The sequence below is a fragment of the Lactuca saligna genome, chromosome 7 (genome assembly GCF_052625555.1).
Source record: "Lactuca saligna cultivar CGN05327 chromosome 7, ASM5262555v1, whole genome shotgun sequence".
Classification (NCBI taxonomy): domain Eukaryota; kingdom Viridiplantae; phylum Streptophyta; class Magnoliopsida; order Asterales; family Asteraceae; genus Lactuca; species Lactuca saligna.
In genome coordinates this window covers 23,941,454-23,959,763 of record NC_136423.1, presented here as the reverse complement: position 1 = coordinate 23,959,763, position 18,310 = coordinate 23,941,454, and the positions used below count along the sequence as shown (strand labels likewise).

The 18,310-nt window shown below is 30.8% G+C and overlaps 3 protein-coding genes across 3 annotated transcripts; 2 read left to right on the top strand and 1 right to left on the bottom strand.

Moving 5' to 3' along the window:
* The first annotated feature begins 5,475 nt into the window (after window positions 1-5,475).
* LOC145004325 (protein SCAR3-like) lies at window positions 5,476-10,214 on the top strand. Its single transcript, XM_078963213.1, has 9 exons — window positions 5,476-5,990; window positions 6,555-6,718; window positions 6,921-7,044; window positions 7,143-7,275; window positions 7,350-7,414; window positions 7,511-9,449; window positions 9,537-9,635; window positions 9,739-9,846; window positions 9,948-10,214. Exons 1-9 carry the CDS (start codon window positions 5,836-5,838, stop codon window positions 9,993-9,995), a joined length of 2,835 nt encoding a protein of 944 aa, XP_078819339.1. The 5' UTR covers window positions 5,476-5,835; the 3' UTR covers window positions 9,996-10,214.
* A 3,508-nt stretch (window positions 10,215-13,722) lies between these two features.
* Window positions 13,723-14,136, top strand: LOC145006740 (uncharacterized). Its single transcript, XM_078965797.1, has one exon. It carries the CDS (start codon window positions 13,723-13,725, stop codon window positions 14,134-14,136), a length of 414 nt encoding a protein of 137 aa, XP_078821923.1.
* A 1,289-nt stretch (window positions 14,137-15,425) lies between these two features.
* Window positions 15,426-16,678, bottom strand: LOC145005498 (dual specificity protein phosphatase-like protein). The gene is made up of 3 exons (XM_078964583.1): window positions 16,540-16,678; window positions 15,803-16,032; window positions 15,426-15,723 (listed from the first exon to the last, which is right to left on the bottom strand). Exons 2-3 carry the CDS (start codon window positions 16,029-16,031, stop codon window positions 15,569-15,571), a joined length of 384 nt encoding a protein of 127 aa, XP_078820709.1. The 5' UTR covers window position 16,032; window positions 16,540-16,678; the 3' UTR covers window positions 15,426-15,568.
* Window positions 16,679-18,310: the final 1,632 nt, after the last annotated feature.

Genomic DNA, 18,310 nt, shown 5'->3' with positions numbered 1-18,310 from the left:
AAACACTTTCTGAGTCAAGGTGAAAACGACCATGCTTAGTCCGAATGTGATTTCAAATGATTAACTATGTCTCATTCATACAAGATTAGGAATTTCACTACGCTCCCACTAGTTCTTAGTAAACACATATGTTCTATTCATTTTGATATAAAAACATACCTTCTGGTTTTACATAAAATGATGATTGTAACATTGAGATGTTTGCTTAATATCCACAAGTGTATCTCAAGCTCTACACATTTTGTTAGGATAGCTTGGATTACGAAACCTCCAAGCTAATCTATATAGATATCTTCCATTAGATGTCTATTAAAAAAAGCGGTCTTTCTTGAAATCTATTAACTATATCTCATATTAAGAATATAAATTTATAACAAATAATATCCTTGTTGATTTAATCATAGCTATCTGTGAAAAAGGTTTGATCACAGTCAATGTCATGAGTATGATGAGGACCATAGTCAATGATATGAGTATGAGAAAATCCTTTTACTACAAGTCTTGCTTTAAATGTGTATGGTTATCCATGTAATTTATTCTTTCTAGAAGAATCATTTACTCCTTCTAGCCTTGCTATAAGGAGAAATTTTAATCAAGCTCATTCTTGATTATCATACATTGATTACATCTCATATTCATGACTCTAAGTCATTTTTCAAATTCGAGACCTAACATAGCACCTTAGTATTTGATGGATTTTCTAGAAACCATCAATAAAATATCATCAATGAGAGATTCCACATTTCTCAAGTCATAGATGAATTCTACCATTAATGCGAACATTTTGTGTTTGTGAATACCTATTATTCAATTTTAACAATCCGTGTTAAAACTAGTTCCAACTATTACTACATAAGGTTATGGTTCTTGAGCTGCTTCAGTTTTAACAATCCTTGTTAAAATTAGTTCCAACTATTACTACATTAGAAGCTTGCTTTCTACTAACTTAGCTTTCACCGAAATAAGAGAACTTATTCTCGGTGGGTTTGCATATGATAACCTAATCCATATTTAGAGTATTATATAAATATGTATTTTGGTAGATTTTAGGATTAGAAGATTTAGTCCAATATCGGCTTCAAATCCACAAAACATTAAGTAAGATGAAGATGTAGCCTTTCCATACTAAATCTTATAAAGTGGTTAATTAACTAATTAGTTTTTGTTTGTATTCAAAATACAATTATTATCCCAAAAAAGATTAAAGGAGGATATTTCTATCGATTAGAAAGTTAATCATACCAAGTAAGATTCAATTCATCCTTTATTATCATTAAGCCCTTAGATGGTTCTTACCGGTTTGCATCTCAACTTTTGAAACCTTCAACAAAGATTTCACAATTATGCTTTACCACGTAATATATAATTGAAACTACTATAGTTGTTAATAAAGTTGATTTGATATCATGTGTTTAATCTCAGACATTCATTAGAAAGGAAGTCATACATCAAAGTATATACTTCCTTAATTATTTTCTCTATACTTTAGTGAAAATATCATTAGGAATCCTTTACGTATAAATAAGGTTCACATATATCAAATAAACTGCATTATTTGTCTTCAAATATCCCTTTCTTGAAGTTGTAATATGTGAATGTCATTTATATAATAAAGATGATAATGTCAAAGATGAGTTTGATTTAAAAACAAGTTTAAGTCAAAAGTGCTTGTATATAGAACTTGATTTTATTTATAAAATACTTATATTTACTTTACAATTATATTAAGAGATATAGTCTAAAAAATAGAAGTTAATCATTTTAGAATATGAATATTATCGTTATGAAAAACGATTAAGCAAATGATCAAACATTTGAATAAAATAACTAGGACATAAATTTAGACATGCTAAATTAAAACATACATTGTTCCAAAACAAATATTGTTTTATATTACAAGTAATTTATTTTCTAAGCATAAATAATAAACTAAACTCCGAGAGTGTAGTTCCAACTTGATTGTGCTCAGCTTGGTTACTATTTAATATATATTTGCAAGCCATTTACAAATATTAGATTAACATTTAAGTACCAAGTACCTAATTGTTATATGAAAAGTGTGAGTTCTATCTAGTAGATACAAGAAGTACTAGTCTTTTCCAGACTTTATATCCAAATAAGAGGAGTAAATCCTCTTCCAGTGTCCAGTTTCTTTACAAAAGAAACAAGATCAATCTATGTGGGCTTTAGTAGATTCCTTAGGCTTAAATGTGTTCAGTCCATAAAACATGGGCCTCCTAGATCACACTAGGTGGCTCTTTTAGACTTACATTATTCCAATGTTTAAACTAGCTTTAAATAAAATATCACTCTATTTATTGGAATATTGCTTGACATGTTATATCATCAGATGTATGTTTAAATTATCCAAGACTTCTTATAAGTCATGAATAACTATTCTTAACTTGATGTTAGAAGCATCTTTAACATCATAATGATGCCTTTACTAGGTATCATGTTCAAGTTTATTGCTCAAAGCAAATAGTTTAGGACTAGGACCTTTAAGTGTATATAATTTCATATCTCTCACGAGATTGTCTCTTAAACATGAACTCATTCATTGAAGTTGTATCTATTTAATGTTATTGTTTCATTAAGTCATTAAAGAAAACGACAATTCATGATAATGAGAATGGATCATTTAACTACAAAAAATTAACAAAATTCATTTAGTATTTTCAATATTTAATCTTCAATAATTAATACCCTTTTAGTTTCCAAAACATTAATTATCAAAGTCTATGATCCAAGTTGCAAAACAAATAAATGGTTAGGTATCTTTTATCTCATCCATTTGAATTCAAACTGGTAAATATTGATTATCAATTATATATTGCTATATAATTCCTAGATTTATGGGATCTCTAATAACAAATTTAATTAGAACTCTCCTGCTTAAGTATCCTTTATCCCAAAAGATTTTTGATCAAATCATCTAACTTGAAAAACTTGTGTAATCGGCCTATAACTTAGTTATAGAAATCGCGAAGACACCCGACCACCAAAAGACAACACTAAGCGGTTAGGTAACATTTATCCCACTAGTGCATACAAGAGATGTGTGGGTGTTTTCCAAAAGTATTGCATAGATTTGAGGTTTGTAAAATAAAGGTCTTTATATGCTTTATAATTTTAGTTTAAAAACATATGATATCATGGTTATTACATGCATAGAATTAACCATGGTATTAATTTTCAAAAGAAAATCACTTTTAAAGGTTTTCTATAAAAGCTAGTTTTTATATAATTTGACGCAATTTAATTTTAGTTTAACGCAAATAAATTTCAAAATTAACTTAACAATATCAAAAACAAAAATAAACAAATATAAAATTGTTATACCGGACTGTTAGTATCATTCAAAGCCATCATTCTGGAATTGATCTTCGTATTACACGGTATGTTCTTTATAGTCCAAAGTGATACTATCATACCAGAATCACTTATAATGGGTATTGTAGACTTATTTCCTCTAAAAAAATGGTGCTAACACATTTTAAGGGACTTACATGGTTCTTATATGGTTAAAACTAAAAAAAATAAAAAAAAAATACAACATTTAGATATTCCAAACTTGATTTACGCATTCCAGAATACATAAAATTGTTTGTAAAGTAAAATGCAAGTAAATAAAGAGTAGACCTCACTTGGTTTGTTGAATCTATGGTAGATAAGCTTAAAAATCTTTGACCGAAATGTCGGTAACATGAACGTCTGAATTTCACTTTCCGGAATGCTTATTTTGATTTTCGGGTGTGTGCCCCATATATATAGCATTAGGCTACAATAGTTAGCTTGATTCGTGTTTGTTTGTTCCAGAATGCTCATTCCGAAGAGACTAGTTAGTTTTTTTTAATTGTTATTATTTTTAAAAATAAACTAAAATACGGTTAAATTATTAAATGTCTCTAAATTTAATATATTTTAATGATATGTTTGATATATATATATATATATATATATATATATATATATATATATATATATATATATATATATATAAATTAATGATTAATTGTTAATATTAAAATGGAAAATGGGAAAGAAGAAAAAAGGAAGATGAGCCACGGAGTTTTCACCATATGGGAAAAATAAAAAACGCAAGATCATATGGTTTTCACCGCACTCCTTGCTCGAGTTTTTGACCAAAATAGTATCATCTAAAAAATATTTACCAATATAGTGTAGTTTGAAAAATATTTATCAAAATAATATATATTTTTTTTTTTATATTTTTCAATTTTTTTTATTTTACATATTTTTTTTATTTACTTTATTTATTTTTCAATTTGTTTACTCTTTTTTATTTCATTTGCTTACAGTCTTTTTTTTATATTAGTTTTTTATTTTTTTATTTTTTTATCGTTAATATATGTTTATGATAAATGTTTTGACAAAATTTATATAAATTATACAAATAATTTTGAATATAAATGCTTAACACAAATATATGGGTTTATTTGATAATTCTGTTCAATTAGGGGTTTTTTTTTTTTTTTTTTTTTTTTTTTTTTGTGTGTGTGAAAATAATTGTGTGGTTTTATTTGATAAAACTTACTTGATTGTGTTATTACTTGAATATTTTCAAAGTCATGTGATGATTGTGTTTACAAACAATTTTTAAAGTTTTGTTACTATGTTAGAAATTATTTTGTAATTTGAATCTTATAATTGCGATACTTCTTTCAATTAGTAGTAATTTTATGGTTATTTGTGTAATTGTTATTTTTTTTCGATCCCTAGTTCAGTGCATATTTGCATGTAAAGTGTTAGAGGATGATTGATTTTTCTTTTGTTAGTAAGTTAAACTTTAACTCATATTTTCGTAAGTGGTGTATCTCATCTAATTATTGACATCTGGACCAAACTTGTAATTTTATATCAAGAAAAATGATCATTCTTGTAGTTTAATCTTTTTAAAATAAAAAAAATTGTTTGACATGTAATTCTAAATAGTTATTCTTTTTTTTTTCTATGGTGTATTCGATCTAATTTGTTACTTAGATATAGCTTTAAATTATATTTCACAAACACTTTAATTTATTTTTATATAAAAATGCGATATTCAATAGTTGATATAATACTTCAAAATAAAAGACTATAAAAAACCGAAATGAAAGTAAAAGTAAATAAATAGATATTTAAAATAAAAAAATTGAAAAAAAAAAATTAAAAAATATAAATAAAAAAATAAAACACTAGATTGGTAAATATTTTTCAATCTATACTAAATTGGTAAATATTTTTTTTAATAACCTTATTTTGGTCAACGCATTATGTGGTGGGTCTATACCTCCTAGCCTAATAAATGGTTGAAAAAAAACTTTAGTGAGCTAGAATAGTTATATAACTTTTGTAAACAAGTTGTGATTAACCCTAATTCAAAAATACAATAGGGAGAATCTGATATTAATGACAAACCCTAAGCGCAAAAATGGGAAATCAGCCAAGGGCAAAATGGTAATTGGATATGAACGATCAACAACTATGATACCCACCCAGGAACCAAATTTTGGCTTGTAGAGTTGGCAATGTCGTCGTCTTCATTTGGTCATATTCTCATTCGCAAAAAATACTGAGCTTTTCCACTCCCATAGCAGTTAAGCTGCTTCAATCCACTCACCTACTCTATCTCTCTTTCTCTCTCTACAAAATCATCCATCAATTTTCTATCTCTACGAAATCCTTCATCGATTTTCTCTCTCACACACTTTCACACTCAAACACACACCCTCTCCCATCGCATTTATGGTTGCAGTTATCGGAATCTTACTGGTTGGGGCGGAGTTCTAAGGTCGGATTTTGGAGACAGAAAGTAAGCGAGACGGAAATAAGATGCCGTTGGTGAGGGTGGAGGTGAGAAATGAGTACGGATTGGGAATGCCGGAGTTGTACACAGAAACCAATAGAGAAGATCCGAAGGCGGTGCTTGATGGCGTCGCCGTTGCTGGCCTCGTTGGAATCTTGCGTCAATTAGGCGATCTCGCAGAGTAATTTCTCCTCTTCTCTCTTCTCTCTTCTCTCTCTTATTCTTGATTTTCTGAGTGTGTTGGTGAACTTGAATTTGAACTTGACGGAGCTTAATTGCGTGTGTCGATTTAAGGTTCATAGGGTATCTCAATGTTACGATTTCTTGTGGAATTTGTTCCTTTTTCTTCTTCCTCTTCAATTAAAGGTTGCACTTTTTAGTGCTATAATGCAAAAACTCGTGAAGATTAATGGAGATTGTAAAGTCAATGAAAACCTTCAAATAGATAGTTTCTGGCTCACTGGAATGTTTAGCTTCAATTTAATAAACTTCTATTTCATAGTCATCCAATATTCTTTCAAATGATTATGTAAAAAATAAGTACCCCCAAATTCTGAAGTGTTCAGTCTACTGGATTGCTCCCGGAGTTGATCGAAGCCAATTTATTTAGTTTTAAATAAATTTTTAGCTTTAGTAACTCTGTAAGAAGTACTACAAACAACAATGAATGCTACTTAAGTATGTGCATATGAAAACTAGAAATTATAATCAACTATGAACTGAGATGAAGTCTTTTCCATTATAGATTTGCAGCAGAAGTTTTTCATGGGTTACAAGAACAAGTGCTAATTACATCTTCTAGAAGCCATAAATTGGTGCAACGAATACACAACATTGAAGCTGCACTTCCTCCACTAGAGAAGGCTATTTTGGCACAAAGGAGTCACTTACATTTCGCATACACCGCTGGTAACATTCACACAACTTTTCATTTCCACTAGGGAAAAAGAAAATGGCCTCAAACAACCCTTCCAAAAGAATATAATAGAGAAAACTGAATACATGGAAAACTACACTACAAAACCCGAGGAAACACATAGGGCCTCTAGAGAGAAAAATCCACTATATCATAAATTATTTTCTTTTCTATTCATATACTTTTATATGGCAGGTTCTCACTGGCATTCTCGAATCAAAACCGAACAAAACCATTTCATATACAGTGACTTGCCGCGATGCATTATGGACGCCTATGAAGACTGTCGTGATCCTCCGCGTCTACATAAGCTTGACAAGTATGATAATCATTTTGTATTTTGTTATAATTTATATTTATAATTAATAATATATATTATTTTTAGGCGTATTCTTAATTTTCATGGTTTTCTTTCAGATACGACATAGGTGGCCCGGGATCTTGTTTCAGAAGATACTCTGATCCAACTTATTTTAAAAGAACTTCTTCTAGCCCTTATGAAGCACATCTTCAAAATGTCCCAAGAGAAAAGAAGGCTCGTAGGAATAAGGTATGTTTCATTAGCAACATAAAATATGTATTTATTAATATTTGAATAGTCTTACAAATGTGTACTTTATGCAGAAAAAGAAAACTTCAAGGTATAGAGATTTGACACATGAAGCTCCAGTAATTATGCATACAGAAAGGTACAACTCTCTTAAAATTGTGTGTAATAATGTATTGAAAGAGTTTAGATACTTGTGATTTGCTAATGAAGTTATATGATTAACTCTTTTTTACAGTATGGATTTTGGGTTTTCAAACATGGTAGAAAGAGCTTCTCCTTCTCCTTCTCAAGATATCTCCTCATTCAATGTCCCACAAAATTCCGGAATTGACCCTGAAATTGACCATTTGGCTACTTTCGAATCAAGAAACGATTCGAATTACATCGAGTGTATCTTTCGTCCAAGCTACTCAACACAATCTGAAGACAACAACAATCTCAAAGAACCTTCTTCCGATTATCATCATAATTCGTTTCTTGATTCGGCTTCCATTGATGGCAACAATGGAGGTGTTCCTGTTCTTCCGGATGAAAATATCAACAATACGTCAAGATCACCTTACATTACCTGGGATGAAAAGTTGGAAATCATAGATTCTACAGGTCGCCCATCTGACAAGATTGAGGAGAAAGAAGAAGATCATATTGATTTTGGGTTTCATGATGAACCTCTTCCAACACCAATGGTTTCCAATCCCAGGGGTCAGCATGATGAGATTGAAAGTGAAACGGATTATTACCTTGATGCACTTAACACCATTGAATCAGAATCAGAAACCGATTTAGATTGCCAAACAAAACGAGAACTCAAGCAATACACCAATAACACAAACAACAAAGATGACATGTCAACAAACTTCGAGTTTCATGTTCCTGAACCTACTTCATCTAGCAAATCACCTGAATCTCATATTGAAGATCACATTTATTCAAACAACGAGAATTATGAGCAGCATTCAATTTCCGTTGCTACCCCTGAGAAGTTCGAATCTGAAGAAGTTGAAACGCCTGCTGCACATCCGGCGATTGTTGAATCTAAAGAAGTTGAAACCGTTCAATTTCCGTTAACCACCAATGTGTCGATGTCACCGGAGCAATCGCCGGAAACTTCCGGTGGTCAAAGTCAAAGTCAAACTACTCAGCCGGTTATGTTCTGGACCAATGGCGGTTTGTTGGGACTCGAACCTTCAAAACCTCCAGATTTTGGTTTGTCGACACGTAATACTGAAGAAACTAAAACCGATGAGACACAGAAGAACACAATTAATGAAGATACAGTTGTTAACGCCTCGAAATCTGAAGATCACGTGAATTCGTCACGGATATTTGAATTTAGCAATCGATTACTTGTTAATGGTTTCAGAAGACAAATTTCACTAGTTGGAAACGAAACATTTGCAAATTCTGTGAAAACTGATGTCCCTGAAAGACTTCACACAGTTACAGGGATCCCTTTCAGAGAACAATTCGGGAATGGAACTTCTTCTTTCATCTCACCTTCTTCACCTCCTCTTGAACATATGAGAATATCTTTTCAACCAATTGATGGATTCGAGACTTCTAAATTGAAACTAATGTTCCCTGATGGTAGTAATAATAATGATAACAACGAAAGTAACGGATACGGAAACATGTTTCCTTCATTTCAATTAGTCCCCGAGCCCGGAATGTCGTTACGTGATTCCGGTTCTGGTTCCGATTCCGATGACGACACGTTCTGTAGATCGTCACCGTACGCATCGGATGACGACCGTAGCAATGCTTCGGAATCGAATTCCGACCAGTGGGATTCCGGGGAGTCTCCGGGAATGAAGGGTCGTGAGCTGGACGATGCTTTTGGAATGGTTTCGTCTACGGAATCAGCTTCGAGCTCTCTTGTGAATGGAATTAGATTCCCTGATATTCCAAACTTTGATTCCATGAATGGCGTACATTTACATAACCAGGTGAAGGAATCATGTATTCCCAAGGAGCCGACACCACCTCCGCCACCTCTGCCGCCAATGGAATGGCGGGGGGTTAAGCAAGATTCAAGTGGGATGATGGAGAAAGAAGATGATGGTCTCTCAGAAGCGTTGACGTATGCATTGAATTTGACACCTCAGCAACCTCAACCACTTCCAATTAAACCGGGTCATTTTGTTCAAACGGTTGACCTTATGCCTAAGCCCACAGTAAGAACGTTTTTTTTTGTTGACTTTATCAGGTCAGAGTGTTTATAAAAGCGAAGAAATGATGACGTGTTTGATTTTAATTTGCAGCCGCCAGGCTGGCAGAATATGCATGTTGAGAAAGAGTATAATCGCGTTGGAAAAATGGTTAAAGAAAAAGAAGATTTTCTACAGCAGATTAGAACAAAGGTTAGTCATCTATAAGGGGCTTTTTGATAATATTTTTCGCTCAAATTTTGATTTTCCAATATTCGATTCTCTAATATTTTGACATTTTTTTTATGGCATGTAGTCACTAAATCTAAGACGAACTTCAACAGCTCCGCCAACAATTACACCGACTGCCCCTACCGGAATTAAAGTCACTGCGATTCTCGAGAAGGCAAATGCAATTAGACAGGTTTACCCTTTTCACCTTTTTATGGATTTAGTTACTCGGAAAATTAATTTTTTATTTTATTGAACTAAATTAATTCTTATGTGTTTTTTTAAAACTGTTAGGCTGTAGGAAGTGATGAGGGAGAAGATGATAACTGGAGTGATACTTGAGGATCGAGTCCATATGATTATGATTGCAGCTGTTCATATGTATTTTTTTAAATTCAAATTAATAATATGTTAAATATGAGTACAATAACATAGTTATTATGGTAATAATTATTTTATTTTTGTATAATAATGCGCTTTAGAGGGTTTTGTGTGTTGTTTGAATATCTTGGTTTTATTTTTAGGTAACTTTTGTTTAATGTTACTCATTTAACTTGTTAACTTGTATTATGCAATCTTGTTTTATCCATAACTTTTACATCATATTCTCAATTTAGGTGATTACAAAAGCTACAAAAATAAGAAAGAGCTCTCTACCTCTTCCATTCTTTTTAGTGTTTCATGATAGTGGTTTGTTTTGGGCCCCACATTTGTTTATCTCTTGGTTTAATCCATACCTATTTAGGCATTTGCTTTATCAACTTCATCTTGAATTTTAATATACACACCAAACTTTTGGTATATCCAACTTATAAATTCTACAAAGCCTTTTATAATATGTTACTAACATTTATTATAGAAGCAATACACCCTATATTAATAACGACATACATATCACACATTACCTTTTATATATGGCAATGTGTTTTTTCATCTTAAGTTATAGGGAAAATGATTCAGGAATGTAACTAACTGTTGATTTTGTTTATATTTGATTATTTTTTATATGCAATATACCATTGTTTATATTTGATTATTTTTTATATGCAATATACCATCTAACTTATTGTTTGTGTTTATTACAACCTTTTTGACCGGTTATTACATGTGATAACCGGTCAAAAAAGATTTTGGCCAACACAAACAATAAGTTAAATGATATGCTATGTACAAAAAAGATAAGAGTTCAAATGTGAACAACATGAACAGTTGATTATCCTCCTAAGTTATTTTGACTTATTTATATTACATGGCTAATGATCTAAAATAATACATGAAGTGTGGATATGATGATGCTTATGATGCTGTTGGGAGCTATTTCATGTGTTTAAACTATTGTTTTTTCTTTAATCGTTTGGATTTATTCGTAGTTTTGTAATTGAATGATTGATGAGACAACTAACTCTTTACATGGATTTGATTTGCCTTGAACTTAGTTTTGAATATGAGTAAAAAGCTTATATATCTCCATGTATAGCCTTAACAACTTTCACCCACAAGTTACTTGGTTCATTTAAGAACATGCAACACCATTTTAAAAGTAACATCCTATTAAAAGAGAACAATCTTCCAGCTCCCAAGTCCAAAGCCCTAAGTCATGCTTCCTCTTTAGACTTCAATATCTTTCTCCATTTTACCCAAGAAATCTTCCTTACACATATTTCACATCATCAAAAGAACTTTGCTTGCGAAGATTCAAGTAAATTAAGAGCATAGTTAAGAAGTCGAAAAATGGATAATAAATAAATATTTAGGTTGATGACATATTTCATAAGCGTCAACCGTTATCCAATAGATAAAACATCCACCTTCCACAAATAGAGTGTTATAAAAGCACTGGTCATAATTTTCCAATTATCCACATTAGCTTGTTTGAGTTCACAGGAAGACAGAACTTTCTTTATTTCAATCATTGATTGATTGCCATATACTTCACTTATGGTAAAAAGACTCCCTAGTAACAACTCTCTTCAAGAAAATCACATCTTTAACATAAAAAATGACTAAAGAGGGTAACCAACTGTTGATTTTATTCATATTTGGTCGTTTTTTTTTACGCAATATACTATCTAACTAATTATTTGTGTTCATCATAACTCTTTGACGTTCAGCATAAGTCGTTTGACCGGTTGTCAGGTGATAGTAGGTCAAAAAGATTATGATGAACACAAACAACATGTTAAATAGTATATTGTATAAAAAGGCTAAATATAAACAAAATCAATAGTTGATTACCCTTATAAGATATTTCCTTAAGTTATATGTATTATAAAAACTTGGGTGTTACATTATAGACCCATATAGACCTCTTATGTTATTTTATGTGTGAAAAATAAGAAAAAAACATCGATATACTACACACATGGACCACATGTTAATTATCTATGAATAACTTGACAACAAGAAATATAATATTGTGTAAGAGGAAATTAATATTTTGCAAAATGTTGCAAATGTGGGACTAACCCACTTGGTAGAGGCTTTGTTTCATAGATTGATAGTCTCAAGTTCTAACCTGACGTGAACAATTTCGTGATACTAACTACTAACCACTAACATTGTCATTCATATATATATATATATATATATATATATATATATATATATATATATATATATATATATATATATATATATATATTATTTCTGCTAAATAATTACTTGATCATATTTCATTTAGTTACCCAGATATATACTAATAAAGTTGTACTCCACATAATTTTGTAGCAGGTTTGCAAATCGGTTATAAAAAAGAAATGAATAAATTAAGTTGTGGAACCATACATAAAGTAATTTCACCGGATCAAAATTATTTCACAAATATTAATTTTGCATTTTTAATGGATAATTACTTGTAATACTTTCCAAAGAAAAAAAAAATCAGATCCTCAGATCTACATACACAATCCCCAATTAAATCCCACCCCCCACATTGAAATATTAGATATTCATATAAGTAATCTGTTATTAAACTATATCCTGACATAAACGTTGGATATTATTTATTCATTCACACATAAGATATAAAGACTTACAGCCAAAAACAATATTAGTCAACTTTTAATGGCATAAGTAGGATCTTTTTATATTAATTATTCCTCACCATCGCATAAAACCTTGTGCTCTCCAAAATCATTCCTTTGTTAGTATTCTAATAAACGAAGAATCAATATTATTTACGTTTACAAACATATTTTATTTACAAAAGATTTTTAATTGATATATAATAATAGAAAGTTTAAATAGAAACCATAAAAATGTTAGGAAACGTGTGAGAACTATATTGAAAATGTTAGCCACAAGTTAACGAACATTGTTTTTTTCTAACACATGTTTATTGTTTAAAAATATATTTTTTATTAATTACAACTAGATTTCAACAGGGGTTGGTATATTTTCAAAACAAAACAAAAAAAATTATGTTTCAATATTCATAACTGAATTTTGTAACATATTTTGTCTTTGAAATTTATGCATGTTGGTTTATAGTTATTAAAATAAAAATTATTAACTTCGATATATTTGATTATATATGTTTATGGACGGTATATATATATATATATATATATATATATATATATATATATATATATATATATATATATATATATATATATATATATATATATATATATAAGACTCATTACTAGCAAATGTTATCATGTAAGTAAATAAGGACTATAAATAACACAAAATCCTTCTATTCATATGATTGATATTTATAACGGTTATATAATGTATCAACTTATACCTCGTGTTTTTTTTTTTCTAATTTTTTTAATACCTCATGTAATGAAACATCCATGCACCTTTTTTTTAAAATTGAACTTTTAATTCTATTTTAACCCAAAACGATCATGAAGGAGCACGTATAGTATGGTTCATTGTTTGAAATTGCCGGCGATTGGCCAGCAAATCACCGGCGAATATTTCTAAGATGTGAATGAGATCGCCTCGTTTTATCCACCAACATTGTCTCATCCCCATAACCATCTCTATAAAAACAGATGAACCCTAATAACTAAAACCCACAAAAACTTAAACATTTCAACTTATTATATCATTATTAATGGCTGATCTAAAAGAAGGAGGAGTCGTGAAGAAAGGCCATGAAGAAGGTCTGAAACTTGCAATCTCCATTCTTGAAGAGTTTTGTCTTCCATTGGGTCTCCTTCCTCTTGCTGATGTGATTGAAGCAGGGTTCGTGAAGACAACTGGTTACATGTGGATTGTGCAGAGTAAAAAAGTGGAACACAATTTCAAATTGATCAAAAAGATGGTGAGTTATGATACTGAAATTTCAGGGTTTGTGGAGAAGAAGAAGATCAAGAAATTGAAGGGTGTGAAAGCTAAGGAGTTGATGTTGTGGCCACCGGTAAATGACATCACTGTTGAGGATCCTCCCACCGGAAAGATTGTGTTCAAGAGTCTCGCCGGAATCACCAAGACTTTCCCGGAGGAAGCTTTTGCTGCCGGTCAGTAGGGTCCAGAATTAATTCCGACAGGTGGAGGGAAGATTTGGGGTTTGGTTTATGTTGGAACTTGGAAGTCGTTTTTTTTTTTTTTTTTTCTTTCTTTTACATGCATGTACCAAATAAATATTTCTGTTTTATGAAAATGAATCTGCAACGATGGAATTCTTGTTACGGGTTTATTGAAATTTTATACCCTTTTTTATAAAAAATAATTCAAAATTTTACCTCTTTTTCAACCGGTATAAATACCCTTCACCACCTTATTGTATACCACACTACAATCTTCTATTTTTCACTAAAAAATTCATCATATTTGTGAAAAAATTGTTTCCCCTTTCCAATCCAAGATCTACAACAACTATCAAAAAAAATATCCAAAATACAAACATAATCTCAGCTTCATCGCTTACATTCATCCAAAATCAAAGTGACTATCTTATTTATTCACCTCATAATTTACATTATCCTGATGCATACTACCCATATTCTATCCAACCCCAACCACAAAGTTCATCAACGTCCACACTAGCAAAGTTCAATCAGTAAAATAGCGATCATCACCACCAACATAAGGAGCGTGTCAGACAAAAATAACATTGAAGTTCAATTCAACTATCAAATAAATAGAATCAAAATTTAAGGTTCGAAATCACTCAAAGGTGATGAGATCATCAAAATCGTAAGTTTTTTACTCTTCGTCTTCTTTAAGGCACCAAAAGAAGATGTTGCTTAATAAATAAAAGCGATTATATAAATATTTAGGTTAGTATTATTCAGCATTAGATGTGTGTATTTCCACACAGATTTTATTCAATCAAGAGAATATTGGAAGTAATGGTCACGTCAGCTTCTTAATACTTCATTTTGAAAAAAAATGATGTTAATTACGTAATTTTTGTGAGTTTGTTGGTTCATAAGGCACCAAAATAAGACTAAAAACCTTTTAAAAACAAAACGAAAAAATATTGTCGGGTTATAATGACAATAACACTTAATAAAACATCTAAAAATGGCTATTATAACTTTTTTTTCTTAATAAATGTGTTCTCAAATATATATATAAAAAAAGTATGATGAATCATGAGAGTGTTATAAATCATCTTACGTTTAAAATGGCTTATTATAATTGATGTTAGACAAATCAATAAATCTATATGAAATTAAGTGTATTTACATTGTTTTGCTTTTATTTGTCTCCTTTCTTTGTGATACTTGACTTATTATAATGGATGTTAGACAAATGACAATACAAAACCTTCATTTATTAGAGTAGATTAGAATAGGGAGAAGGTAGATATATATATCAAATTAATCTTTCTTTATCATGCATGCTTATGATGAATAATTCTCAAATTTTACACCTCAAATGAAAACTCATCAAACTATCAAAATCAAGTTCAGACTTAGCCTAACACCACGAGTAAATGACAAATTTACCCTTCAAAACCGACATTCATCTACCTTACTCTTGTGCAGCTGAAATGCCGGATTTACCCATGCTCCACAGTTACATTGCATCCCCGCCCAATTAAACGAACCCAAACGAGCATTACAACCAATGCACTGAAGCTTCTGTTCCACATTACCTTCTTCAACTGTCAAACAACAAAATTACAGTCTCACAGATATAGAGAATAGTCAATCTGTTTGAAAAGGGTAGTATCGTAATTTTACCTGCTTGCATCCATTTCATAGGCTCTACAAACATAGATGAACATTCGGGAAGCTCATTTGTTGTATCACCTGTTCTCTTCTTCCACTTAAAGCATTTCTGTCCATTTCCACGCTCATGAGGAATTATATTATCCTCTGAAGCAACAATCCTTCGACATTTCTTGCATCGGAAAATCATTTGATTTTTTTCTTTGGATTCCATGTCAGTCTGATTAGTAGTTTCTTCCATTCTTGATGCCATTACATGCAAAATACAGCAACATACTTTCAATTATTTGAGAAACCCTAATTCATCACTACAATCCCTAATTCAATCTAAAAGGCACTCTATCGTAAACACTGCAGCTTTAATTATGACATTTACTCTGACTGAATATACCTCCTCACTTTAATTTGGCTGCTCTGTTTGCCGATTTTTAGGGTTCTTCCGATTCAAAAAAGAACCAATTCTATTTATGACTCCACAGTGAACACTATGAGTTTACATAATACTATATGTGTGAGCACGAATTCGTGCTAAAAACATTACTGCAATCGTTATTTTTGAAAATGAGGGTGAAAATATCGTAACTCTAATCGAATTCGGTTGCTCTGTTTTTCCAAAATTAGGGTTTTCTACAGCAAAAACTATAGGCTCTATCAAGAAATTATACGTATGAACACCAATTCGTGCTCAGAACCTTAATACATAGTCGAGTATGACGATTACGTTGAAAAGTAAGGATGAAAATACGTACCTCTAATCGAATTCGTTCCACCGTTTTCAGATTTTACTAGAATTTTGTATTTGGGATTAAAGCAAGATTTCAGAAGGAATGAACTCATGAAGTGCCCCAGTTCAAAGGGCGAATGTTTAGAATCTAAACGACCATGTCCTCACAACGGACGACGTCGTACGCGTATGCTGAGTTTTACTTTCGCCCCCCTTACTTTATATTTTTCTCCAATTGTTCCCTCTATTATTGGTGGTTGCTTTTTTTCGTTTTTTCGTTTTTTTTAATGTTTTCATTATAAAATACAAACATTTTCATTTTGAATACCACGCTTCGATATGGTTTTATTTTTTTCAGGTTGTCAAATATTTAAAAAAAAAAAAAAAAAAAGTAGAATCATGCAACGAAAAAAGATATATTAAATAAGGTATATTACAAAGGACAATTACCTTAATTTATGACATAAACGAGAGAAATCTTGATAACCTTTTTATATAATAACTACAAATAATAAATAGAGACAAAAACTAAAAAAAAGCAGGATATGACTTTGTTTCGATATGCATGTCATGCATCAGAAAAGACATCTAGATTTTTGTATTTATATAGAATTATTGGAAAAACCATAAGAAATAATATTACTCTTAATCACCATCCATATTAATCAATCATGTCGTTTATTAATTGCTTTCTTTGAATAAATAAATAAGTAAACGTAGGAAAATTTGGTACTCTCAACTCTCAAGTAATTAAGAAGCCTTGACTTGCACGAATTGTCCGACTCAAACATACTCTGTCGCTACCCTACAAAAGTATGGTTGGTTAAATATGTTATAAAATGAATTATTACGATCTAAAACAACAGTAACTAATTAGTTGTGTATTATTTGAAAAAATTATAATTTAGATCACTAAAATAACAAGATTTAGAGAAGCATGATCATGTGATGTTGAATGTGTACACGCATGCATGCATGCATACATACATACATACATACATAAATGTACATAACCAAATTTCTTATTAGACGAAACGTTAAACAGACACAAGATACAGGAGCCATGTATGTAGATTAGAATGGATAGTGAGAGCTCTTTGTGATGTCATTTTTGAAAAGGATATTATTCTAAAGCAGACAAATAAACTTGCTTGTATGTATATTTGTGATTGGTCAATGGTCATGGTTTTCAAGGATCTTGAAAACGAACATGATGCATTTGACAGGGAGTTGAAAGGGAGTGAATTGTAGTATTCTTGATTGTGTAGACACTTAGAAGATTCCAACTGATTCCAAGTTAAAATCCCGAATCATTAAACTAATGAAAGATTCATCAAACGTACAAGCGTTATAACTACGTGAGCAATTGGCCCCATGAAAAGGAAATAGAGTGTATCATCTTCTTTTAGATGTTAATTATGGTTATCATAAATACGTCCCTTGGTCTACTTTTATATGGTGTTTGAAAATATGTTCTCTTATGTTTGAATGTTCAAGTTTCAATTTGACAGGGAGTTGAAAGGGAATGATCAATTGTAGTATTCTTGATTGTGTAGACACTTACAAGATTCAACTGATTCCAAGTTAAAATCTGGAATCGTTAGACTAATGAGAGATTCATCAAATGTACAAGCGTATAACTACGTGTATTGGCCCCATGAAAAGGAAATAGAGTGTATCATATTCTTTTGGATGTTAATTATGGTTATCATAAATACGTCCCTTGGTCTACTTTATATATATATATATATATATATATATATATATATATATATATATATATATATATATATATA

Bases quoted from the DNA above. Each gene is read 5' to 3' on its own strand.
- LOC145004325 (XM_078963213.1), top strand. From the start codon at position 5,836: ATGCCGTTGGTGAGGGTGGAGGTGAGAAATGAGTACGGATTGGGAATG. The intron at 5,991-6,554 runs GTAATTTCTCCT...TTTCCATTATAG, and splicing joins CAATTAGGCGATCTCGCAGA to ATTTGCAGCAGAAGTTTTTC. The intron at 7,045-7,142 runs GTATGATAATCA...GTTTTCTTTCAG, and splicing joins CGTCTACATAAGCTTGACAA to ATACGACATAGGTGGCCCGG.
- LOC145006740 (XM_078965797.1), top strand. From the start codon at position 13,723: ATGGCTGATCTAAAAGAAGGAGGAGTCGTGAAGAAAGGCCATGAAGAA.
- LOC145005498 (XM_078964583.1), bottom strand. From the start codon at position 16,031: ATGGAAGAAACTACTAATCAGACTGACATGGAATCCAAAGAAAAAAAT. The intron at 15,724-15,802 runs GTAAAATTACGA...GTTGTTTGACAG, and splicing joins TATGAAATGGATGCAAGCAG to TTGAAGAAGGTAATGTGGAA.